The sequence below is a fragment of the Stomoxys calcitrans genome, chromosome 2 (assembly GCF_963082655.1).
Source record: "Stomoxys calcitrans chromosome 2, idStoCalc2.1, whole genome shotgun sequence".
Lineage (NCBI taxonomy): Eukaryota > Metazoa > Arthropoda > Insecta > Diptera > Muscidae > Stomoxys > Stomoxys calcitrans.
Window position 1 is genome coordinate 65123004 of NC_081553.1, and position 27064 is coordinate 65150067.

Here is a 27064-nt window from a genome sequence, read left to right on the forward strand (position 1 = left end):
ATGTATAAGTCATCGAGTGCTTTTCTGTTTTTGTTGCCGGCAACACTATACCTAACCCTGTTTCCTGCGATTAATGGAGCCAATATTTTTGTTATACTACCCACCTTTAGTCCTTCCCATTTGATCTTTGAAACTTCGGTGGCCAAGACAATGGCCGAAAGAGGCCACAATGTAACGGTGGTATCTCTGTTGCCTCTGCGAGAGGAATGGTTACATCCTAGTATGACTTACATACAAATGGGGTCGGTAAAAGGAAATTCAGATTTGTGTATATCAGCTACACGAGGATTTGGCATAAGAAGGTTTCTAAATGCCTTGGATCTGATGGATACTTTGAAACGAGCCATGGCTGAAATGCTGGAGCATCCTAAAATGCAGGAACTATTACATAATCGCGACAATAAATTTGATCTCATTTTATATGGATACATGTATATTGACTTCGTCTATGGTCTGGCAGAACATTTTGATTGTCCAGTGGCTTTGTTATGGGCCAATATGCCTGTAGCTCCTTTGATGCAGATTATAGGAAATCCAATGGAGATGAGTTATACACCTTTGGGTGTAATGAATTCCATACCCTGGGATTACAACTTGGGTCTTTTATTTCGTGTGAAGAATATATTTTCAATTGCTGCAGAATATTTTATGCTGTTGTTGAATCATTGGAGCATCGAAGGAATTTACAGGTAAGAAAAAAATATTGGAATTTGAAAAGCTGAGCAAGGAGAAAATTTCAAAGACTATTTAAAAATAGTGTAAAATATTTAACAATTGGTTTTTTGCTAAATATTTCCCAAAAATACAGGGATTAAAATCATTGTGATGATAATGTGTTGGGTTATGATTGGCAAACCTAACAAAGGTTTAAATTATTTGATTTCTTTGATAACTTAAAATGGCTGTAACTCCTCAATTATCGCGATTCCATGTGCGCAGCCCAGTATTCAGTTATAGTTCCTGTAATAGTACTCAGTGGCCTATGATCAAAGGCCAGCAGTTCTTTCGTCCCCCTCCTATTGGCGGTCAGACTGTCCTGGAAGTTCAGAATCCAAGAACCGACCCCTCACCTCGGCAGTTGCGAGGCAACCAGTTGTCCGACAAGTGGCACGTATGCAAATCCAGCAACTGTTTTGCTTTCAGGGTAGGAGCCATTCCTGTCATAATCGTCATACTCCTCATTTTCGGGAATGCCATCGTTTCCGGGAACCCAAGTCAGCACTATGTTATGAGCCTGGAGAGGGATTCATGATGATGACAACCTCATCTCACTGTCCCCGAACTCTAGCCGTGAAGGCAGTTATACTGTCTAAATCGTGAGTTTCAAAGACGGTAAATCATTTCCCAGAATTTCCTTTATGGCTACCGCTATTGCGCAGACCTCTGCCTGAGAGACCGCACACTCGTCCGGCAGTCTCACTGACATGCCGATATTGAGTGTCTCGTTGTATACCTGACTACTGGAGCAATCTATAAAGATCGAGCTCTTATTCTATTTTAACACAGCCATAACCTTCTATTCCTCCCTGGAAAGCGAATGTCGAAAAACCTTTTTTGAATTGCTCTCGGTGCAAGGTAGTATCAGACCCTCCTCAGTCTGCACAGGGCATCCATAGAGTCCAGTCTGAAACCGTGGCTTCCCAGGAAAGCGAATCTCGAAGAACCTTTTTTGAATTGCTCTCGGTAGAAAGTAGTATCAGACCCTTCTCAGTCTGCGCACGGCATCCATAGAGTCCAGTCTGAAACCGTGGCCATATCCTCTCTCCGTCATTATGCCAAGTACCCTCAGCCTAAGAGCAACCTTGGAGGCACAGTTCCAAATATAGACCTCGATAAGTTGCATAAGCATCATTGTTTCCACGCTCTCGTGATTCCAACGTCCAGTCTTTGGCCCTTCCGGGACTCCCCGGAATCTATTATACCGCGATGGTATAACCTGTTCCTATCCTCTATCCATTCTCCCTTACCATAAGTCTCATAGCCGCTGTAGCTGCCTCACACTTGATAGGTACCTGTACAGTTTAATATTAGGTTGCTAATAATCTCCAAAAATACCCTTTTCTGAGGAGTTCCCTATGTCACTCGCCTTCTGATCACGCTATCTCTCAAGTCCGTGTCGATAATCCTTCAACGTAGCATACGCCCACTCGGGTAGACCCCAAGAGATACAGGGCGGCTACTAACGACCTTATCCAAATGCCTCCTTCAGTTGGAAAGACGTCTCGACATCTCGAACCATTTCATGGATGGCCTTCTCTACCAATTTTCCCTTCAGGTATGTATCTTCTGCCTCACTAAAGTCCGGCTTCCCTGCGTTCCATTAAGGTCTATCAGTCTTTCCAGTGTTTTGAGCAAAAACGATGACAGCCTAATGGGCATGGAATTCTTCGTTATGCTGTGATTTATCTTTTCCGCCTAGGGAACAACCACAACCCATATGTCTCCCCATTCCCTCGGTATGCAGAACAATGCCAGGTTCACCCTGAAAGTTCGTTCGCCGGCATCGCCGGAATGATTCTGTTCTGTCCGGGCGCTCATACTATCTTCTCCTCGTTAAAAATGTCGCCGATGGGCTCTTCAATAAATACAGCTCCTGTGGGTATTGCTGACTTCCTCCTGGCTACTGGGGAGTGCGTCCCCATCAGTAGTTCAACCGTCTCCTGGTCATTCTCTTTGTAAGTTCCGTTCCCTAATTCAGAGAGCTTGGCGTGCTGGCTTTTTCGAGAGCACTTTGAGCAACCTATATGCCCTCCAATTATCCGCAGAATTTCGTCTAGGAACTCTTCTTCGCTCTCCTCATACTCATCTTAAACCTACCCAGTTCCCTTGCGTACAATATAGGCTCCCCAAGCCTCAATCTGAAAACCTATCCTGCAGAGGTCCACCTTGTGACTTTGACCGAGTCACTGATAGTCCCCAGCGTTACATCCATATCCTGTTCCCGTTTGTAGAATGTTGGGGTATTTCCTCTGTTGCCAATATCTAAGTTGACGTTGTTGTTGTAGCAGTGTGTTGTACACTGAGGCAGCAGCCCTTGCCGTTGAAGAACTTCATCGGGTCAATCCGGTATGTATAACTGGCTGCAATGGGATCATGGTTATCTATTGTTCGTATTCACGCTTCTCCAAGTATGCATAGGTGTCGGTTCCAAGCATTTGGTGGTGTCCCTTGGCTTCGCACCATCTGACCAAGGCCTGGACCACGTTTGACGGGGGTTATCCTCATCATATGGAAAGTACATGGAAGCTATGACCTCTAAAAGCCTCTCCAGGCTTACTACCCTCAAGTCATCATTACTTTAACGAGAAATCATAGTAAGATTTAGAACCCTACTGGCTACGAATCAGCTTCTAATAATACCTTCTGTCGGGGGAGGGATGAATGTGAGATTGTGTGGCCTATGTCCAGGAACCTTAGAATCTCGTTACCAGGGTTCCTGCATGAGTGCCAAGTCAGTACCATCTCTTCTCATAATTCTAAGCAGCTTGTCGGTGGCTGCAACTGACTGGTGCAGGAAAATTTGCAACAGCTGCAGGCTCATGCGCCCAACTCAGTGGGTAGCGTTGTCGCCATCGGCCGGCAGGATCATTCATATTTTGTTTAAGCCTGACTATATCTCCTTGCGAAGACTTCAGGAGCGCCAATTATTCTGAAAAGACTCTCAGCCGGAGTTTTTTACATTTTCTATATCCATCGCATGTCCCCTCTAACCTCCCATAGAAAATGTTTATTCTACAGCTTCAGCTTATGGAGCATGAGTTCACCCTCCAGTACAGGAGAGGGTATCCCCACTCACAGCGTTGTCCAATGTGGGATTTCATCGATCGGGACCAGTTCTATAGTCTTGGGGGGTAAAGTAGATCAACTACTGATGCAGGTAGAGAGAAAATTTAATGCCTTCAAATGAACTTGTCGCTCTTCTGCCATTTTGTGCCATTGAGTTTCGTGAAGGAGGCAACCTTACCTTTTCGGCTGGCTTCCAATAGAGCTAGAATAATCCTCTTCTCAATCATCAACCATCTCTCAGTGGAAAGCCGGCTTTTGGGATTGTTCCGGTCCAGGATAGCCACTAGTAGTTCCGGTGCTGATGGCAAGCGGGTCGATTTCTTAGTCCGTATGGCCTCTGGTGCCTGCACATCGCCTGATCGCAGTCGCTTGCCCACAGTTTTGGTATTATCTTAAGAGTGAGGTGCCCTAGTGGGGAGTACATTCTTTTGGGTATATTAGTTAATAAAATAACCTTCAAATATTTTCAGAAAACATTTTGGTCAATACGCCAGCATGTCTAAGGCCAAGGAGCGAGTTTCAATGGTTCTCTTCAGCCATCATTTCAGTGAAAAACCTGTACCTTTGGTTCCAGCAATGATAGAAGTTGGCGGCATACACCTCAACGAACAACCAGATCCTTTGCCTAAGGTAAGTTTAAACCTCCCCTAAGGGCCCTGGATAACTACTTATCAAGCTATTTGTTTTTCATTTACAGGACATTGAAAACTTCATAACTGATGCCGAGGAGGGAGTCATCCTCTTCACTTTGGGCACAAATGTCAAGGAGGATCATCTACACCCTAAGACTTTGGATAAAATCTACAATGTTCTTTCAAAATTGCCCCAAAAAGTTCTGTGGAAGTGTGATGATGAGTACCGAATACCAGGAAATTCTTCGAATATACTTTTCCGTAGTTGGTTGCCACAGCGCGATATTTTGGCTCACCCAAAGGTGAAGTTACTATTTGGACATGGCGGCAAAGGTGGCATAACTGAGGCGAAATTTTATGGTGTCCCCATAGTGGGAATGCCTTTGTTTGCCGATCAATTTTTAAATATGAACGAAGTGGTTGTTAACGGTTATGGCTTGATGTTAGAACATGGTGAAGCCTTGAATGATGTTATCATCTATGCAACGGTTAACGAAGTTTTAGAAAACAAGACATATTCGCGAAATGTTAAACAATTTTCAAAACTGTATCGCGATAGACCTTTGAGCATTAAGGATAATGCTGTTTATTGGTTGGAATATTTAATACGCTACAAGGGGGCATTGCATATGCAGAGTCCTCTGAAAACCATGTCCTTTGTGGAAGCCAATAACTTGGATTTGTATTTATTGTTAAGTATTGCTTTATATTTACTTTGGAGAAGTATAAAATTTTTCGCCAAAGGAGTGGTAGACCTTGAAACGCATATAAGCAATTTTAAAATTAAAATGGATTAAAAAACAAAATATTTTAAGATGTATTTTTAGATATTAATAAATTATTTATTTATTGTCTTTGAAATTCGCTATAATTTAGTAATTAATAGGAGAAATTGGATGGAAAATAACCACCTTGGCAATGAATATTCCATTAAGGAACAGGGGCAAACTTCTCACATATCATCAATGGATACTGTCCGATTCAAGTTTAAGCTCAATGACTTAATTTGTATAGCCGAGTCCGATCGGCGATATCTCTTTGGGGAGAAGATTTTCCATGGCATAGTACCTCACAAATATCAAATACAAATTTTGCCCTTGAACATTCCACTAAGAAACAAGGGCAAACTTCTCACATATCAATGAGTGCAGTCCGATTCCAGTTTAAGCTCAATGATAAGGGGCCTCCTTTTTATAGCCGCGTCCGATCGGCGAACCGCAGTGCGACACCTCTTTGGAAAGAAGTTTTACATGGCATAGTACCTCAGAAATGTCGCCAGCAATTAGGAGGGGAAAACCACCGGTGAAAATTTTTTTCTGATGGTCTCGCCAGGATTCGAACCCAGGCGTTCAGCGTCATAGGCGGACATGCTAACCTCTGCGCTACGGTGGCCTCCAAATGTCACCACCGCTAAAATTTCTATATCCACCACCGTAGGATAGGGGGTATATTCATTTAGTCATTCCGTTTGCATTACATCGAAATATCAATTTCCGACCCTACAAAGTATATATTTCGGATCGTCGTGCAATTCTAAGAAGATTTAACGATGTTCGTGTGTCTGTCCGGCTATCCGTCCGCCTGTTATAATCATTCTACAGCCTTCGAAAAATTGAGATATTAAGCTGAAATTTGGCACAGATATGTATTTTTGATGCCCGCTGATTATGTTTTTGAACGGGCCAATTCGAACCATATTTGGATATAGCTGCTATATAGACCGATCTGACGATAAAGGGTCTAATGCCCATAAATACTTAATTTTTTCCGATTTCGCTGAAATTTGTGAGATGTTCTGAGCCTCCCGATATCCGATCTTAATATGGCTCAGATCGGTTTATATTTGGATATAGCTGCAAAAAGGCCAATATTTTGTTCTACAAAATTGAATAGTGACTTATATATATAAGACCACTCAATACGCTTAAGCTATCCAATTTTCACCGGATTGTGCCAAAAGGGGGTTTACATATACGTCTGAGGTGGTGGGTATGCAATGTTCGACCCGGCCGAATTTAATGCATCTTTATACCCACCACCATAGGATGGGGTTATACCAACCCAGTTATTCCGTTTGTAACACCTCGAAATATTCGTCTAAGACCCCATAAAGTAAATATATTATTGATCGTCTCGATCGTCTATGTAAACCACCTTTCTTCATAATCCGGTGAAAAATGCATAATTTATGCACCTATAGCAGCTCTATCGAAATACAGGAATGAGTTGGGGTCTACCTGAACACACTGTGCTAATTTCATCGACTTCGGGTAAAAAATGGATCTTTTATGCCCTCAATGCCATATATCAGGAGGTCGGACGGTCGGCCTAAGGGCAACCATATCCAAATATAGTCCGATCTGAACCACACTTCACAGAAATGGGTAGGGGTCTACCAGAACCCACTGTGCCAAATTTCATCGAAATCGACCAAGGACATCGAAAATGACCAATTTATTGCCTCAAGGCTTTAAGTCTGGAGATCGGTCTAAATCGGAGGATCGGTCTATATGGCAGCTATATCCAAATCTGGACCGATCTGAACCAAATTGACGAAGGATATTGAGGGGCCTAACACAACTCACTGTCCCTAATTTCAGCAAAATCGGAAAATAAATGTGCCTTTTGTGGGACTAGCACCATAAATCGGAGGACCGGTCTATATGGCAGCTATATCCAAATCTGGACCGATCAGAGCCAAATTAACAATGAATGTTGATGAGCCTTACACAACTCACTGTTGCAAATTTCAGCGAAATCGGATAAAAAATATGGCTTTTATGGGTTAAAATCGAAGTTGGGCTATATCGGACTATATCTTGATATAGCCCTCATATAGACCGATCCGCCGATTTAGGGTCTTAGGCCCATAAAAGCCACATTTATTATCCGATTTTGCTGAAATTTGGGTCAGTGAGTTGAGTTAGGCCCATATACATTCTTTGTCAATTTGGTTCAGATCGGTTCAGATTTGGATATAGCTGCCATATAGACCGATATGCCAATTTAGGGTCTTAGGCCCATAAAAGCCACATTTATTATCCGATTTTGATGAAATTCGGGACAGTGAGTTATGTTAGGCCCCTCAATAGCCTTCGTCAATTTGGTTCAGATCAGTCCAGATTTGGATATAGCTGCCATATAGACCGATCCTCCGATTTAGGGTCTTAGGCCCATAAAAGCCACATTTACTCTCCGATTTTGCTGAATTTTGGGACAGTGAGTTATGTTAGGCCCCTAAATATCCTTCGTCAATTTGGCTCTGATCGGTTCAGATTTGGATATAGCTGCCATATAGACCGATCCTCCGATTTAGGGTCTAAGGCCCATAAAAGCCACATTTTTTATCCGATTTCGCTGAAATTTGAAACAGTGAGTTGTGTAAGGCTCATCAACATTCATCGTTAATTTGGCTCTGATCGGTCCAGATTTGGATATAGCTGCCATATAGACCGGTCCTCCGATTTATGGTGCTAGTCCCACAAAAGGCACATTTATTTTCCGATTTTGCTGAAATTTGGGACAGTGAGTTGTGTTAGGCCCCTCAATATCCTTCGTCAATTTGGTTCAGATCGGTCCAGATTTGGATATAGCTGCCATATAGACCGATCCTCCGATTTAGGGTCTTAGGCCCATAAAAGCCACATTTACTCTCCGATTTTGCTGAATTTTGGGACAGTGAGTTATGTCAGGCCCCTCAATATCCTTCGTCAATTTGGCTCTGATCGGTTCAGATTTGGATATAGCTGCCATATAGACCGATCCTCCGATTTAGGGTCTTAGGTCCATAAAAGCCACATTTATTATCCGATTTTGATGAAATTCGGGACAGTGAGTTATGTTAGGCCCCTCAATATCCTTCGTCAATTTGGTTCAGATCGGTCCAGATTTGGATATAGCTGCCATATAGACCGATCCTCCGATTTAGGGTCTTAGGCCCATAAAAGCCACATTTATTGAAATTTGGGACAGTGAGTTGTGTTAGGCCCTTCGACACCCTTCGTCAATTTGGCCCAGATCGGTCCAGATTTGGATATAGCTGCCATATAGACCGATCCTCAGATTTGGGGTCTTAGGCCCATGAAAGCCACGTTTATTATCCGATTTTGCTGAAATTTGGGACAATTGTGTTAGGCCCTTTGATATCCCTCATCAATTTGGTGCAGATCGGACCCATTTTGGATATAGCTGCCATATAGACCGATCTCTCGATTTCAGGTTTTGGGCCCATAAAATGCTCATTTATTGTCCGATGTCGCCGAAATTTGGAACAGTGAGTTAAGTTAAGCCCCTCGACATAATCCTGCAATATGGCACAAATGGGTTAAGACTTGGATATAGTTGTCATATAGACCGATCTCTCTTTTTAAGGTTTTGGGCCCATAAAAGGTGAATTTATTACACGATGTCGCCGAAATTCAGGTATACAATTTTCACCGGATTTTGATGAATGGTGGTTTACGTATATTCCCGAGGTCCGGCCGAACTTAACGCCTTTTTACTTGTTTTATAGTAACTTATAGCTTTGAACGCTATTCGTGAATTTGACACATTTTGGCACCAAACGGCGCCGGGATAGAGTCTCATTTTCACATATCAGGCATATTTTCAGAGGCTGGATTGACAATATTTTGCGCAATAAGAAAGTGTCCATTCTTTGTATTCGTCACAAATTCTTGCAGTTTATAATAAAAATGGTCCCACCATTTTTCATAAATGATGAATTGAATAAATGAATGAATTATCTTTTTTTACCTGGAGTCATGTATATTATCAGATTTCTACGAGATTTCAGAACATATTGCCTTTTACTTGTTTTATATGAAATGGTGTTGCATGTATATTAAAAAGTAATTTACATATTAATTTTTTATAAGAGTCACAATGCGACTAGTTATTATCATGGAGCTATAATGACTTGCGTTCTTTGAGTGTATTATTATAAGACAAGACTCATTGTGAATTTCAAACTTGTTTATGACGTCTGATCAATAGACTCTCCGCTATCTAACACATTCGGGGGCTCGACAATCTATTGCGTCTAGTAAACAAAACTAAAAATTATCAATTAATCGGAAAAGAGCTCCAAAATTTCTACAGTGGCATATTAAGTGGCTACCACAAGCAATTTAAGGCAGTATTAAAGTAACTTTTAAATCGAACAAATGTGTTGCTCTTTTAGTTTGGTTACCAAATAAAAAAAAATCATAAAAATATTCTAAAAATGAAGGCTTGCCATATGCAAATTTTGTTATTATTGCTAGGAGTGTTCGCAGGCATCTCGAAGGCAGCAAATGTGCTGGCTTTTCTACCCTCAGCCAGTCCTTCCCATCTGATCATAGAAATGGCAGTGGTGAGAGAAATGGCCGAGCGCAATCATAATGTGACAGTGGTCTCTGTGCTGCCATTAAAACAGGAATGGCTGCATCCCAGCATGACTTACATAAAACTCGACAGAGGCCTCTTTGACATGAATTCGGCTATGAATGCAACCAAAAGCAATGGTCTCTACTTTATGTGGAATTTCTTTAAGATGTTTAGTGAAATGTCTTCGTCAATGGCAGAATCTCTGGAAGATCCCAAAATGTTGGAGTTGAGAAATAATCGTGGGAATAAATTCGATTTAATGCTGTATGGCTATATATTTGGTGAATTTTTTGTGGGCCTGGCAGAACATTTCGATTGTCCAGTGGCATTGTTGTGGCCAAATATTCCCTTGGTACCCATCATGAAATTAATAGGCAACCCATTTGAAATATCCTATACCATAGTTTCCATTTTGAATGTGAATCCAAATGGCAATGGAATTCTATTTCGCCTCAAGAATGTCCTATTTATGGCTGTGGAATATATCATGCTGACAATTCGAGAACAAGGGTCAAGATCTGTATATGAGTAAGTAGTGAGTAGATTTATAAATATATGTATTAACCATTAAGGAATGACAAAAGTCGGGCGATGCCGACTTTATAATACTCTACACCTACACTATTTTCAGAGGGTTATTAAACAATCCGTATTAAATTTCGAGCAAATATGGTGGACAAAAGACAACATTATTGCAAATCTGACAAACATATATATGGGAACTATATTTAAATCTGAACCGATTTCTAGCAAATTTCTTAGATATTGTGGTAGTCGTCGGAGAAAGCGATGTACAAAATTAGCGATGTACAAAAAAGATTGGTCAATAAATGCGCTTGCAGTGACCATAGAAGTGAAAATCTATCGATGTATATATGGCAGCTATATCTAAATCTGAACCAGTAATATCGAGAGTCATTAGAAAATCCTTCCTGCTAAATTTAGAGAGAATCGGTTAACAAATGACGCTTTTATTGCATTATAACTGCAAATCGGACGAATATATATATGGGAGCTATATTTAAATCTGAACCGATTTCGACTAAATTTTGTGGATATTGTGGAAGTCGTCGAGGAAAGCGTTGTACAAAGTTTTGGGAAGATTGATCAATAAATGCGCTTGTAGTTGCTCTAGGAGTGAAAATCGGGCGATATATATATGAGAGCTATGTCTAAATCTGAACCGATTTCTATGAAATTCGCCAGTAATATCGAGGGTCATTAGAAAATTCTTCCTGCTAAATTTCGAGAGAATCGGTTACCAAATGACCATTTTATTGCATTATAACTGCAAATTGGACGAACGTATATTGTATATAGAAGCTATATCTAACTCTGAACCGATTTTTTCCAATTTCAATAGGCTTCCTCTCTAGGCCGAAAAACGTGTCTGTAGCGAATTTGAAGACGATCGGATGAAAACTGCGACTTGTAGTCTGTACACTAATTAACATGGACAGACAGACAGATTCGTACAGACAGACGGACATAGCTAAATCGAATCAGAAGTGATTCTGAGTCGATCGGTATACTTATCAATGGGTCTATCTCTCTTTCTTTTGGGTGTTACAAACAAATGCTAATACCCTGTACCACAGTAGTGGTGTAGGGTATAAAATCTAAGTAAGTCGGATATACTAATAAGGGACCTCATCACACCACATAAACACTAACAGATTTATTTTTCCCCCCGGCACGTATTGACTATGTGCAACACACGGGTTGGAACTCTGAGCTCTGATTTGGGTGGTGTTCAACGGCACACAGTGAAATAGAATCGAAAAAACTAGTAAGACTATGCCATTTGAAAGCGGATAGAAATAACTCTTTGAAATTTGAAATGGTAGGTCCCTAGGTGGTCCAGGTGTCTCATGGCAGGCCCTTAAGTTGGTCGCCTCGGCATTTCAAAACATTCTTCGGGCTGCCGGGCTTATTCATTTGACCTCCAACAAGCGTGCCAAATATAGTATGAATCGGCCCATAACCTGACATTACTCTCATATAAACCGATCTCCGGAATTTAGTACTTGCGCCCCATAGGGGCTTATATACTTATCTTATAGGATCAGACTGAAATTTTACACAATGACTTCTACTATGGTCTCGTGCCCCGAATCGGCTCATAATTTGATATAGCTCCAATAGCATTATCAATATACAGCAATTCTTCTCCATTAGCTTTTCTTTGCTTATAAAGAGATATCGGGCAAAGAACTTGATTTTCTTTGATTTATACATACTAATTTCACAACTACCAGCCATTTCTATTTTCATTAATAAATTTTAATACCTTGCCAACCATAAAAGGGGTAAAAGTGTATGCACTAGTTAACCAATAATTAACAACCGATTTCTATGTTTTTAACGTATATAGTAAAATCATGTTAAGTAACTCCTGTTTGAAATCTGTACCCGTATACCCAACACTACGCATACATTGTAAAACAAACAAGTAGGAGTGTGCTAAGTTCGGCCGGGCCGAATCTTATTTACCCTCCACCATGGATCGCATCTATCGAGATCTTTGCGCAGTATCTCTTTTTAGGCAAACAAAGAATAATGAATATGGACGGAGGAGGGGGTCATAGTCCGATTCGGGTCTCAAGAAGCAAAATCGGGAGATCGTTTTATATGGGAGCTGTATCAAGCTATAGATCGATTCAGACCATATTGCACACGTATGTTGAAGGCCATGGGAGAAGCCGTTGTACAAAATTTGTGCCAAATCGGATAAGAATTGCTCCTTCTTCAAGAAGCAAAATCGGGAGATCGGTTTATATGGGAGCTGTATCAAGCATCGATTCAGACCATATTGCACACGTATGTTGAAGGCCATGGGAGAAGCCGTTTTACAAAATTTGTGCCAAATTGGATAAGAATTGCTCCTTCTAAAAGCTCAAGAAGTCATGACCCAAGATCGGTTTATATGACAGCTATATCAGCGCCTTCTAAAAGCTCAAGAAGTCAAGACCCAAGATCGGTTTATATGGCAATTATATCAGGTTATGACCCGATTTGAATCAAACTTAGCACAGTTGTTGGTTTATATTGGAGCTGTATCAGGTTATATGGGAGCTGTATCAGGTTATATGGGAGCTGTGTCAGGTTATAGACCGATTCAGACCATAATTGATAAGTATGTTGAAGTTCATGAGCGCTCTCTAGGGGCTCAAGGTCGGTTTATATGGCAGCTATATTAGTTTATGGACTAATTGAAACCCTATTTGGCACAGTTGTTGGAAGTCATATCAAAACACCTCATGCAAAATTTCAGCCAAATCGGATGAGAAATCCGCCCTATAGAGACTGAAGAAGTCAAGACCCCAGATCGGTTTATATGACAGCTATATCAGTTTATCAACCGATTTGAGCCACACATAACTCGCTTATTGGAAATCATAACAAAGCACCTCATGCAAAGCCAAATCGGATAAGAATTGCGCCCTCTAGTGACTAAAGAAGTCAAGATCCAAAATTCGTTTATAGGGTAGCTATATCAAAGCATGGACCGAAAAGGGCTCATTAACAATCCCAACCGACCTACACTAATAAGAAGTATTCATGCAAAGTTCTAAGCGGCTAGCTTTACTCCTTCGAAAGTTAGCGTGCTTTCGACAAATATGGCTAGATCGACTTAAAATGACATGACGATAAAGAATATATATACTTTATGGTGTCTCAGTGGAATATTTCGAAGAGTTACAAACAGAATGACGCAATTAGTATATCCCCATCCTATGGTGGAGGGTATAAAAATCAATTTATAAAGAAGCAATATAAGTTTTAGGATCGATACAAATCATACTAGATATGTATGCTGGAGGTCATAAGGGAAAGCCCCATGCATAATTTCGATCGAAATGGAGTAGTTTTCTGCCTTTTAGGTTGCCAATGAATTTACATCGGGAGATCGGTTTACATAAAAGCTATATCAGGTGCCCCACAACCTGATTCCGACCTTGTTTGGCATGACTGAGAAGATAAGTTGATAAAAGTTTAGAATCTAAACAAGTAAGAGCGTGCTTATATACCCTCCATCGTGGTTTGCATTTGTCGAGTTCTTTGCGTGGTGTCTCTTTTTAGGCAAACAAAGAATAGTGAATAAGAACTTTATGCTATTGTAGCTATATCAAGTAATAGTCCGATTCGGACCATAAATGAATTGAATGCTGGACATTGTAGATGTCATTGTGTAATATTTCAGTTCATTCGAATAAGAATTGCGCCTTATCGGGGCTCAAGAAGCAAAATCGGGAGATCGATTTATATTGGAGCTGTATCAAGCTATAGATCGATTCAGACCATATTGGATACGTATGTTGTAGGTCATGGGAGAAGCCGTTGTACAAAATTTCTGCCAAATCGGATTAGAATTTCGCCCTAGTGGCTCAAGAAGTCGATATCCCAGATCGGTTAATATGGCAGCTATATTAGGTTGTGTACCGATTTGCGCCATACTTAACACAATTGTTGGAAGTCATAACAAAAAACCTCAAGCAAAATTTCAGGCAAATCGGATGAGAACTGCGCCCTCTAGCGGCTCAAGAACTCAAAATTCTAGATCGGTTTATATATCAGCTATACCAGTTTAAGAACCGATTTGAACCATACTTAGCACAGTTGTTGGAAGTGATACCAAAACATCTTATGCAAAAGTTCAGCCAAATCGGATAAGAACTGCGCCCTCTAGCGGCTCAAGAACTCAAGATCCAAGATCGGTTTATATAGCAGCTATACCATGTTATGAACCGATTTGATCCAGTTATTGGAAGTGATACCAAAACACCACATGTAAAATTACAGCCAAATCGAATAAAAATTGCACCCTCTAATAGCTGAAGAAGTCAAGTCCCGAGAACGGTTTATTTGACAGCTATATCAGGTTATGAACCGATTTCAACCATACTTAGCACAGTTGTTGAAAGTGATACCAAAACAACACGTGCAAAATTCAGTCAAATTTGACGAAATTTGCGTCCTCTAGAGGCTCAAGAAGTCAAGACCCAAGATCGGTTTATATGGCAGTTATATCAAAACATGGCCCGATTTGGCCCATTTACAATCCCAACCGACCTACACTACTAAGAAATATTTGTGAAAAATTTCAAGCGGCTAGCTTTACTCCTTCGAAAGTTAGCGTGGTTTCGACATACAGACGGATGGACAGACAGACAGACGGATGGACGGACGGATAGACGGACATGGCAAGATCGGCATAAAATATCATGACGATCAAGAATATATACTTTATAGGGTCTTCGACGCTTATTTCGAGGTGTTACAAAAAGAATGACGAAATAAATGTGGTGGAGGGTATAAAAAAGTGGTATTTGCTATCAATAGTACATTGGGCTAGTATGAAAGGTATTATTTATAATCCCCCTTACTATAGTGGTGAATATAATGAAACTAATTTATTTTAATTGATGCTTACGCTAAGCTTCCCTAACAACTAAGTCGCATTTAAATTAACATGATAGGTACGTGAGAATCAGTGTAACAATAACCCTATCCAAGAGCGAATGTATTTACAATTGCATTTTGTAAAGAAATAACAAAAATACTATCGTGATAAGTGACAAAATGAATTGGTATAGCCTTATAAAATTCTACACTATTTTGCCAATATGCCTTGTGATCACCTGTTCGGAGGGAGCAAACATTTTGGCTTTTCTTCCATCGTCAAGCCCTTCACACTTAGTTTCGCAGATGGCTGTAGTCAAGGAAATGGCCCAACGCAATCACAATGTGACAGTGGTATCTGTGCTGCCTTTAAAGTCAGAATGGCTGCATCCCAGTATAACTTACATTAAACTCGATCGAGGTCATTTCGATATGTATTTGGCTATGAAAGCAATTACAAATTTTAATCTTGCCCGCATTTGGGACCTAATGAAGTTTTATGAAGATACCACCTTATCGTTGGCTGACTGTTTGGAGGATCCCCAAATGTTGGAATTGAGGAATAATAATGGAAATAATTTCGATTTAATACTCTATGGGTATATATTTGGTGATTTCTTTTTTGGTTTGGGCGAACATTTCGATTGTCCAGTGGCTTTGCTGTGGTCCAATGTACCATTGGGATATGTAATGAGGCTGATTGGAAATCCCTATGAAATTTCCTATAGCATTGTATCAATGTTGAATTTGGCAACACATCCTACAGGATTTCGCTTTCGTTTGAATAATGTTCTAACTTTGGTTGTAGATTTTGTAACAACAGCTGTACGAGAATATATGGAGAGATCCATTTATGAGTGAGTATGGAAATGGCTTAATTTATTGTGGAATATAGTGAATGCAATTCTTATTCGATCTGTCTGAAATTGAACACAATGACTGTTAAAATTTGTTAGGATTTTAAACAGCCATGACTAACAGTCCATAATTGTTGTAGCTCTCCCATTTAAGCCGGTCTCCGGATTAAAAAGAAACAAGTAAACCATATTGAACACGTATGTTGAAGGTCATGGGAGAAGGCGTTAAAAAAAACTTTCAGCTAAACGGATAAGAGTTGCGCTCTCTAGAGGTTTAAAAAGTCAAGATCCCCGATCGGTTCATACGGTAGCTATATCAGATTATGGACCGATTTGAACTTAGCACAGTTGTTGGAAGTCATTATGAAACATGTAATGCCAAATCGGATTGAAATTTCGCCCTCTAGTAGGTCAACAAGTCAAGACCCCAGATCGGTTTATACTACAGCTATATCAGGGTATGGACCGATTTCAACCATACTTAGCACAGTTGTTGGAAATCATAACAAAGCACCTCATGCAATCGGTTTATATGACAGCTATCTCAGGTTATAAACCGATTTGAACCACACTTAACACAGTTATCCAGTAACATAACAAAGCACCTCATGCAAAATTTCAGCCAAATCGGATAAGAACTGCGCCCTCTAGGGACTCAAGAAGTTAAGATTCCAGATCGGATTATGTAGTAGCAATATCAAAAAATGAACCGATTTTGCTCATATACAACCCAAACCGACCTGCGCTAATAAGAAGTATTCGTGCCAAATTTCAAGCGGCTAGCTTTACTCCTTTGAAAGTTAGCGTGCTTCCAACAGACAGACGGTCGGACGGACATGGCTAGATCGACTTAAAATGACATGACGATCAAGAATATATATATTTTATGGGGTCTCAGAGGAATATTTCGAGGTGTTACAAACAGAATGACGAAATTAGTATACCCCCTTTCTATGGTGGAGGGTATAAAAACACAGAAGCCTACAGAGAGATACTTATAAGAAGAATATTTAAAGAAAGCACTATTGGTAAGAGGTAACGCACAGTGGTCCAAAATGCAAACCCAACCGCTATATCAATAATTTATAATTTGGTTCACGTAGAATTTTTCTTTTGGAGATATGCTAATGAAGTCATTCCGTTTGTTACACCTCAAAATATTTGTCTAAGACCCCAAAAAGTCTCGAGGTTCTGAGTCGATCTAGCCGTGTCCGTCCGTCCGCCTGTCAAAATCACGATAGCAGGGGGGGAAATCCCTTGCCAGAATTTCCCTTGAGGCTACTGTAATGGCACAGACCTCTTCCTGAAAGATCGTACACCGTTCTGCCAGTCTCAGAGACATACCGACTCCATTTTAAAGCCATCGGTGTATATCGAGATCTCATCCTCCTCAAGTACAGCATTCGCCCTCCATTCATCCCTCCCAGAAAAACGAATTGCGAAAAATAGAAGGGGATAACTACTGCGAAAGATTTTTATACCCGCCACCATTCATTCCGTTTGCAACACCTCGAAATATTGATCTAAGACCCCATAAAGTATATATACTCTTGATCGTCTCGACATTCTGAGTCGAACTAGCCATGTCCGTTCGTCTGTCCGTCTGTCGAAATTACGATAGCCGTCGAACGCGTAAAGCTGGCAGAATTTTTGCACATATACTTTATATTAATGTAGGTCGTTGGGAATTGCAAATGGGCCATATAGCTCTTGATATAGCTCTTGAGCCCCTGGAGCCGCAATTTTTAACCGATTTGGCTGAAATGTTGACTTCCAACAACTGTGCCAAGTATGGTGCAAATCGGTCAAGAACCTTTTATAGGTCCCATATAAACCGATCTCCTGATGACTCCTTGATTCCCTGGAAGCCTCAATTTTCATCCGATTGGGCTAAGATTTTGCACATAGTGTTCTGTTACAACAACTGTGTCTAGTACGGTCCGAATCGGTCTATAACCTGATATAGCTCCCATATAAACCAATCTCTTGATTTGACTTCTTGAGCGCTTACAAGCCGCGATTTTTATCCGATTTGGATGAAATTTTATGTTATGACTCTCAACACCTAAGGCTAGAACGTTCCAAATCAGTCCATAACCAGATATACAATAGCTCCCATATTTTATCAAAATCCATGGTGGTGGGTTCCCACGATTCGGCCCGGCCGAACTTAGCACGCTTTTAATTGTTATACCCACCACCGAAGGATGGGGGTATATTCATTTTGTCATTCCGTTTGCAACACATCGAAATATCCATTTCCAACCCTATAAGGTATATATATTCTTGATCAGCGTAAAAATCTAAGACGATCTAGACATATCCGTCTGTCAGTTGAAATCACGCTACAGCCTTTAAAAATAGAGATATTGAGCTGAAACTTTGCACAGATTCTTTTTTTGTCCATAAGCAGGTTAAGTTTGAAGATGGGCTATATCGGACTATATCTTGATATAGCCCCCATATAGACCGATCCGCCGATTTAGGGTCTTAGGCCCATAAAAGCCACATTTATTATCCGATTTTGCTGAAATTTGGGACATGGAGTTGTGTTAGGCACTTCAACATCCTTCATCAATTTGGCTCAGATCGGTCCAGATTTGGATATAGCTGCCATATAGACCGATCCTCCTATTTAGGGTCTTAGACCCATAAAAGCCACCTTTATTATCCGATTTTGCTGAAATTTGGGACATGGAGTTGTGTTAGGCACTTCAACATCCTTCGTCAATTTGGCCAAGATCGATCTAGATTTGGATATAGCTGCCATATAGACCGATCCTCCGATTTAGGGTCTTAGGCCCATGAAAACCACCTTTATTATCCGATTTTGCTGAAATTTGGGACAGTGAGTTGTGTTAGACTCTTCAACATCCTTCTTCAATTTGGCCCAGATCGGTCCAGTTTTGGATAAAGCTGCCATATAGACCGATCCTCCGATTTAGGGTCTCAGGCCCATGAAAACCACATTATTATCCGATTTTTCTGAAATTTGGGACAGTGAGTTATGTTAGGCCCTTCGAGATCCTTCGTCAATTTGGCTCAGATCGGTCCAGATTTGGATATAGCTGTCATTTTGACCGATCCTCCGATTTAGGATCTTAGACCCATAAAAACCACATTTATTATCCGATTTTGCTGAAATTTGGGACATGGAGCTGACTTAGGCCCTTCGACATCTTTCTTTAATGTGGCCATGATCGGTTCAGATTTGGATATAGCTGCCATATGGACCGATTTCTCGATTTAAGGTTTTGGGCCCATAAACGGCGCATTTATTGCCCGATGTCGCCGAAATTTGGGACATTGCTCTGTGTTAGGCTCTTCGACATTTTTCTGCAACTTGGCCCAAATCGGTCCAGATCTCGATTTAAAGTCGTGGCCCATAAATGGGCAAAAGTAAGTAATTTTGTCTACATTATCTCTATTCACATTGTGCTCTCTCACTCTCACCCACTGTAAATTCATATCGTTTTCATATCGGCCATATACCACAATTTTACAAAGCAATCTAAAAATAGGAGGAATGCATACAAGATATTCAAATAGCCCTCAATTAAAACCAGACAACAGGTTGTACAGATAGAATACTTGAATGACATTCAATTGATATGGAGTGTGGAGAGGATGAATTTACAATTTCTATTTTTTGTTAGTCAACATTTAGCTTTTGACCAATTAGTACACAACGGAACCTAAATAACCACTTCATATAAAATTTTGTTAAAATGGGCAGAACATTTAATTGTATATTATTGGTGACAGCGTTTATCATTATCAGACCCTTGCCTTCAGACGGAGCCAATATTTTGGTGTTTTTACCCAGCTTTAGTCCTTCACATTTGATTATCGAGACAGCTGTGGCCGAAAAAGGCCATAATATAACCGTCATCTCGGTGTTGCCTTTAAGACCGGATTGGCTACACCCCAGCGTTAAACACATCCAATTAACTTTGGGCAATTTTGATATGGATGCGACCGTACATCTCTGCCAGTCAAAGGGCTTTAGGCGTATATTCAATGGCTTGGCTATATTTGGTGATATTTTTCGTTCTTTGGTTGAAACTTTGGATGATCCTGAAATGCAAGAATTCATGAAAAATCCTGGCAATAATTTCGATTTGATGATATTGGGTTATATTTATGGTGACATATTCTTTGGTTTGGCTGAACTTTTCAATTGTCCGGTGGCATTAGTGTGGCCAAATATTGCCATTTCTCAGATATTGCAGTTCATTGGTAATCCTTTGGAAATAACTTATACTTCGTCGACTATGTTCCATATATCGGTGGAGAGTAAGGGATTTATGTTTCGAATAACCAACTTGTTTGCGGTGATGCTGGATTTGTTGATTTCTTTGTGGCAACATTACTTTATGAAGCCTATATATGAGTGAGTATGGCCATAACTGTCCAAAGCTGATTTAAGGTATTGAGCGTATTTATTGTAGTTGTATTTGTCCCTCCGCCATATAGACTGATCTGTAGGTCTTGGACTCATAAAAAGCGATATGCGAATTCACTAGAATTTGGCACGGTTATCTGTGTTAGATCCTTCGACATCCCTACGGATAATGGTATAGGTCGGATCATATTTCGATATACATTCTTTCGGTACATTTTAATAATTTAAAACAAGTAAAAGCGTGCTAAGTTCGGCTGGGCCGAATCTTATATACCCTCCACCATGGATCGGATTTGTCGAGCTCTTGCCACGGTATCTCTTTTTAGGCAAACAAAAGGATAAAAGAAAATAATTGGTTCATTTCGGACCATAATTGAACTGAATATTGGAGACCATAGTACAAGTCATTGTGTAAAATTTCAACCAAATCTAGTAAGAATTGGGCACTTTAGGGGCTGATGAAATAAAATAGGGAGATCGGTTTATAGGGGAGCTATATTAGGCTATAAACCGATTCATGGCAAATTCGACACGTATGTTAAAGGTTATGAGAGAAGCCAAATCGGGTAATAATTGCGCTCTCTAGTGCTCAAGAAGTCAAGATCCTATATCGGTTTATATGGCAGCTATATCAGGTTATGGACCGATTTGAGCTATTCTTAGCACAGTTGTTGAAAGTTGTAATAAAACACCTCATGCAAAATTTGAGCTAAGTCGGATATTAATTGCGCCCTCTAGTGGCTCAAGAAGTCAAGATTCCAGATCGGTTTATATGGCAGCTATATCAGGTTATGGACCGATTTGAACTATTCTTAGCACAGTTGTTGGAAGTCATAACAAAACACGTCGTGCAAAATTTCAGCCAATCGGATAGGAATTGCGCACTCTAGACGCTCAAGAAGTCAAGATTCCAGATCGGTTTATATGGTAGCTATATTAGGTTATGGACCGATTTGAACTTTTCTTAACACAGTTGTTGGAAGTCATAACAAAACACGTCGTGCAAAATTTCAGCCAACTCGGATAGGAATTGCGCACACTAGACGCTCAAAAAGTCAAAACCCCAGATAGGTTTATATGACAGGTATATCAGGTTATGGGCCGATTTCAACCATACTCAGCACAGTTGTTGGAAGTCATACTAAAACACCTCATGCAAAATTGCAGATCCCAGATCGGATTATATGGCAGCTATACCAAACCGACCTACACTAATAAGAAGTATTTTTGCAGAATTTCAAGCGGCTAGCTTTACTCCTTCGAAAGTTAGCGTGCTTTCGACAGTCAGACGGACGGACATTGCTAGTTCGACTTAAAATGTCATGACGATTAAGAATATATATACATTATGGGGTCTTAGACGAATATTTCGAGGAGTTAAAAATAGAATGACGAAATTAGTATACCCCCATCCTATGGGGGAGGGTATAAAAAGACCTATTTAACTCAGAATGGATATCAAGAACTATGTTAGGTTAGGTTGAAAAGAGGGTGCAGATATTAATCCGCCTCATGCCACTATGGACATACACCTAAGCCAGTAATCGGCTTGTTGTTCGCTCTAAAAACTATAAAGGAACCTCGAAAAAGAAAATTTTAAATTAGGAATTCCGTGCCACTTACAAAATTCTTAATTGTTTTCAATACCACTCCCCTAAGTTAGTTCATGTCTGATATTGTGTCTCCACCTAAGTACCGGTATCTGTTGGACGCGTAAGCCGGGAAAAGGAAATGCTCCAACGTCTCATAATCTTCCCCGCATGCCCTACACATGCTATCACTTGCCGCACCGATTTTACATAAGTGACCTCGTAGTCCTATGCATCCCGTTATGATACCAATAGCTATACTGACCTCCTTCTTGCTTCCTTTCAGTAATAGCCTCGTATTCTCACGATCTGCTTCACCCCATATGATTTTCGCCGTCCTACCGACCGATTCGATCTTCCAAAATGTTGCATGCTCATTCGTTGCCCACACCCTTAACTCGGACTGCGTCGACCCGAAAGGCTTCGGGTTAACCAAGTTTATTGATATAGCGTGATATAGCTCATAAAGCTCATGGTTCATATGATGCCTATATTCTCCATTAACGTAAACTGGTTCATATATTTTACGAAGGATTTTTCTTTTAAACACTCCAAGTACCTGCTCATCTACTTTTGCAAGTACCCATGCTTCGGAGCCATACAACAGCACGGGTAGAGTCAGTGTATTGTGTAGTGGTATTATCGTCAGTCGAGAGTTGGCTTTGTTCCTCATCTGATTGTGCCATCTAAAGAAGCATCTGTTAGCCAATATTATTGTTTCAGTTAGGGTGATGCCAAGGTTGCTGAATATCTGAAAGATGTGGTTTCTAACTTCCTTGAAATTCTTTATCTCCTCCGGTTTACAGGATTTAATTTACTGCCAAACCCAATTTCGTTAATTCACCTTCGATACTTTCTAAGGCTGTAACTGCTTCTTCCGGTGACCGACCCATAATATCAATGTCGTCAGCATAGGCGAGTAGCGTGTGTTCTCTTGTGAGTAGTATGTCATGCCTATTCGCACCTGATTTTCGTATAATCTTCTTCAGCAGCATAGGCTGTCTCCTTGTCTGAAACCTCGTTTGGTATTGAATAGTTCTAAGAGGTTTTTTCTATTTTAACTGAGGAGCTTGTATCAACAAGCATTATCCTTCAAAGTGGTATCAGTTTTGCTGGAATACAAAGCTCAGACATGGGTGTCTTCCAGGATTTGACACAGAGTAAATATCTGGTCTATGGTGGATTTAGCAGGTCTAAAACTTAACACACAGTTCGCTCGATAGTATTTTATATGCGATGGTGAAGAGTTGTTGTTGCTGCTGTAATCACATTTTCACGTGGAGGTGGCGATCCTTGTCAAGCTCCTGTAGGCGAGTAAGCTCGTTCCGGCCTAAAGGACTGATCGCCGTGGGAAAAGGATGGCCAATAACTCGCCTTGTCATATCGAGCATCAAAGGCGCTCAGTATTTGTGCAAAGGGCGGTGCAACCCGACTTCTCACTGAGACTCTCCATTCGATACCGCTGATTGTCCGCGACTGCAAATACAGCTACTCCGTATGGAGAATTCCACTATCCGCAGCCTATGGACGTGCCCAGTAGCTCGCAGCTAAGCTTCTCGTGAAAGTAGTGAACACCACACAGATCGGAACTCAATGTTCCAGCTTGTGTGGTGCTTACAGCTATCCCGTGCCGCGAAGAGACTTATCCCTTTGTAGTTGGCACATACTGTCTTGTCCCCTTTCTTGTGTATGTGACATACTATTCATAGGGTATAGGTTCTTCTGGCCAGATTGCGCAGATGAGCTGATACATACGCGTTATCAGCGTTTCGCCTCCGGTCTTAAAAAGTTCTGCCGGCAACCCATCGGCCCCTGCTGCCTTATTGTTTTTCAGCCGGGTTACTGCTACGTAGACTTCGTTTTGACTAGGTGGTACACATTAGGGATTGGTTCTGCGGTATACACATGGCCACCATCATTGGATACCAGCAGCTGGGAAAAGTGCTCAAATATGCTCAACACATGATATGTATCAATTATCAGAATTATTTCTTTGTCTGTGTAGGATGTGACTGTACCATGCCATCGGTTTGTTGTTCAATTCTTTGGTAGAATTTTGCGGACTTCCTTCTGGCTCCTGAACATCTCGATCCGCTCACACTCACGTCTATCAATTTCCTTCTTCTTCTTGCGGAAGAGACGTTTTTTCTCTCTCCTTTTCGTCCAGTGTCATTTTGCAGGTTTCTCGCCACGCTACGACGTGTGCGAATCCATGCTGCAACAAGGTAATGATCAATTGTACATCTATCACACTGGTTGAATACCTCCCATCTATCACAACATGATCTGTTTCGTTTATCGTGTTTTTATCGGGTGAAAGCCAGGTGGCCGTGTGAATTCTTCGATGTTGGAATCTGGTACCGCTAACCACCAAGTTCTTTGCCTAGGCGAAGTCTATTAGCCTAAATTCATTATCGGAAGTTTCTTCCAGAAGATTCTTCGTGTGACCTAAATTTCCAACTGTTGGGCCAAAGATACTTTTCTTATCTTTTTAAGCTCCTTCCATGGGCGGGACAGCGGTCATATTCTCTCGTAGAAAATATCCTTGGTATGTTCGTCCTTGTCTTCCGTCGATGCATGGGCACAAATAAGGCTAATATTGAAGAATTTTGCTTTTATGCGGATTGTGCCTAGCCTCCAATCCACCGGAGTAAACCTGGAGTCAATGTGTTACAGTCTCCGACTGACCACAAATCCACGGCCAAATTCATGCCTCATTTTATGGCAGCCATAATATAGGGCGTCACCTCTCGGTGTTGTTGTATGGCCCTTTTCGAGCCATCGCACTTCCTGTATGACGGTATTGTCTGTCCTGTATTTGTCCAATACATACGCCAGTGCGTATGCTGCAACTTCTCTGTAAACAGTGCGGACATTCCAAGTGCAGATACGCAAATCATGGTCCTTAAAAAGTTTGCGGGGGTCGTCAATGTAGGGTGCATGTGTTATTAATCTTCCTCGTTTTTTAAAATAATCTCTTCAAGTTTTTCGGCTGATGGGCTATAAACCCGACGCCCCAACCCATATTTTTATCGTTCTAAATACATGTAAACTCGCGGCACATTTTAGCTCACTTCCTTTAGCGGATGTTAGGGGAAGGTACCCAGTTAAAAAAATTCAAATTTGCCCACGAACATTCCATTAAGGAATTGGGGAAAACTTCTCACAAATCAATGAGTGCTGTCAATTTTCAAGCTCAATGATAAGATAACGGCGTACCGTAGAGCAACACCTCTTTGGAGAGAAGTTTTTATATGGCAAAGTACCTCACAAATGTCGCTAGCATTAGGAAGGGATAACCAACACTGAACATTTTTTTGGTGGTTTTGCCGGGATTCGAAACCAGGCGTTCAGCGTCATAGGCGGACATGCTAACCTCTGCGCTACGGTGGCCTCCTATCATGTACCCAGGTGACATCTGTTAAAGTTCGCTACCCAGGTGACACCGCGGGGAGGTTTGTCTTCACATTTAAAATGAAGGAAGACCAAAAAAACTGGAATTTTGCCAAATTAAAACCAATCAGAACCGTTGTTTGGTTTTCAACATCTCCAAGTATCCCACTACTACTACTTACATTCTTTCCGAATATTATGCACATTGGACTACATTTGAATATCTACCATATAGACCTATCACCCGATTTAAGGTCTAGATAAGGCCAATTTCTAAGCCGATTTCGCTGAGTTGCTAAGAGTTTATTAACAGAAAGTCTATAAGACTTTTTCTTTCTTCATAAATTATTTTAATCACTCCTTTTTCTCTACTTCATTTTCAGAAAACATTTTCCCTCCGACAGATATGCCAGCTATGAAAAGGCCAAGGAGCGTGTGACCATGGTTCTTTTCAGCCATCACTTTAGTGAGAAGCCAGTAAGACCGCTTGTACCAGGCCTCATTGAAATAGGTGGCATTCACTTGAACGAAGAACCCAAGCCACTGCCGAAGGTAAGGCGATTCAAAACAACTACCCCTGTACGATTTTAATTCTCTCCTTCTTCAAAATTTCCAGGACATTGAAGACTTTGTTACTTCAGCCAAACATGGAGTCATCTTTTTCAGTTTGGGTACCAATGTTAAAACCACTCATTTACAACCTCAAACTTTGGAGAAAATCTACAATGTCCTCTCAAAGTTACCCCAAAAGGTGCTCTGGAAATGTGATGATGAGTCCAAGGTTCCTGGCAACTCATCAAATATACTCTTCCGCAAATGGATGCCGCAAGCCGATATTTTAGGTCATCCAAATGTCAAGTTGTTCTTTGGCCATGGTGGTAAAGGTGGCATAACTGAGGCCAAGTTCTATGGAGTGCCCATGGTGGGGCTGCCAATATTTGGTGATCAACCCATGAATATGGAGGAAGTTGTGCAAAAAGCTTATGGTTTGTCCTTAAATCACGATAGAACCCTAAGCGAGGAGCTCATTCTCAATGCAGTAAAGGAGGTCTTGGAGAATAACACCTATACGAATAATGTTAAGAAATTCTCGAATCTCTATCGTGATCGTCCTTTGAAGATTAAGGATAATGCCGTATATTGGTTGGAATATTTGATACGCTACAAGGGAGCCCCCCATTTGCAGAGTCCCCTTAAGACCATGTCCTTTGTGGAGGCTAATAATTTGGATGTCTTCGCTTGCCTGTTTGTGGGCTTGTATTTAGTTTTTCAAATAATGAAATTTTCTGCCAAATTAGTATTTAGATTAGTATGTGGGACAAGTAGACAAAAAACCAAAAAAGATTAGAGAATATGTGATTGGACAATACATGTGTGTCTTTTTTTTTAATGAAATTTTATAGTTAAGTCATAGTTGATATTTTTGACTCAAATAAAATGTATTTTTGTTATTTATTTTAAATGAAAAACTGCCAACAACAAAATGCCTAGTCACTATCATAACTAGGGTATTGGACATTTATTGGGATAGACTCGTTTTTACTGCGGTGCGATAATGAACTTCTGTTGACAACTGTTGTGGTATTTGATGACTTTACGATTTTTAATCGGTTATCTTAGAAGGTCAGTGAC

At 40.7% G+C, this 27064-nt stretch overlaps 2 protein-coding genes across 4 annotated transcripts; both read left to right on the plus strand.

Annotated features, from left to right (window-relative positions):
• Positions 1-5215, plus strand: LOC106094060 (UDP-glucosyltransferase 2-like). Its single transcript, XM_013261231.2, has 3 exons — positions 1-689; positions 4257-4416; positions 4484-5215. Exons 1-3 carry the CDS (start codon positions 1-3, stop codon positions 5213-5215), a joined length of 1581 nt encoding a protein of 526 aa, XP_013116685.2.
• Positions 5216-9522: 4307 nt separating this feature from the next.
• On the plus strand, positions 9523-26898 carry LOC106094062 (UDP-glycosyltransferase UGT4). 3 transcript variants are annotated; one of them, XM_013261233.2, is made up of 3 exons: positions 9523-10313; positions 25816-25984; positions 26049-26898. In XM_013261233.2, exons 1-3 carry the CDS (start codon positions 9643-9645, stop codon positions 26778-26780), a joined length of 1572 nt encoding a protein of 523 aa, XP_013116687.2. In that variant the 5' UTR covers positions 9523-9642; the 3' UTR covers positions 26781-26898. The 3 variants fall into 3 exon arrangements, with proteins under 3 accessions (XP_013116687.2, XP_013116686.2, XP_013116688.1); XM_013261232.2 differs by lacking the exon at positions 9523-10313 and adding an exon at positions 15299-16045; XM_013261234.2 differs by lacking the exon at positions 9523-10313 and adding an exon at positions 19735-20438.
• The last annotated feature ends 166 nt before the right edge of the window (positions 26899-27064 follow it).

What these genes read in the sequence shown, in the direction of transcription:
- LOC106094062 (XM_013261232.2), top strand. Translation starts at nt 15,369, where the DNA reads ATGAATTGGTATAGCCTTATAAAATTCTACACTATTTTGCCAATATGC. An exon ending in ATGGAGAGATCCATTTATGA is followed by an intron (nt 16,046 to 25,815) that starts GTGAGTATGGAA and finishes CTTCATTTTCAG; the next exon opens with AAAACATTTTCCCTCCGACA. An exon ending in AACCCAAGCCACTGCCGAAG is followed by an intron (nt 25,985 to 26,048) that starts GTAAGGCGATTC and finishes CAAAATTTCCAG; the next exon opens with GACATTGAAGACTTTGTTAC.
- LOC106094060 (XM_013261231.2), top strand. Translation starts at nt 1, where the DNA reads ATGTATAAGTCATCGAGTGCTTTTCTGTTTTTGTTGCCGGCAACACTA. An exon ending in AGCATCGAAGGAATTTACAG is followed by an intron (nt 690 to 4,256) that starts GTAAGAAAAAAA and finishes AAATATTTTCAG; the next exon opens with AAAACATTTTGGTCAATACG. An exon ending in AACCAGATCCTTTGCCTAAG is followed by an intron (nt 4,417 to 4,483) that starts GTAAGTTTAAAC and finishes TTTCATTTACAG; the next exon opens with GACATTGAAAACTTCATAAC.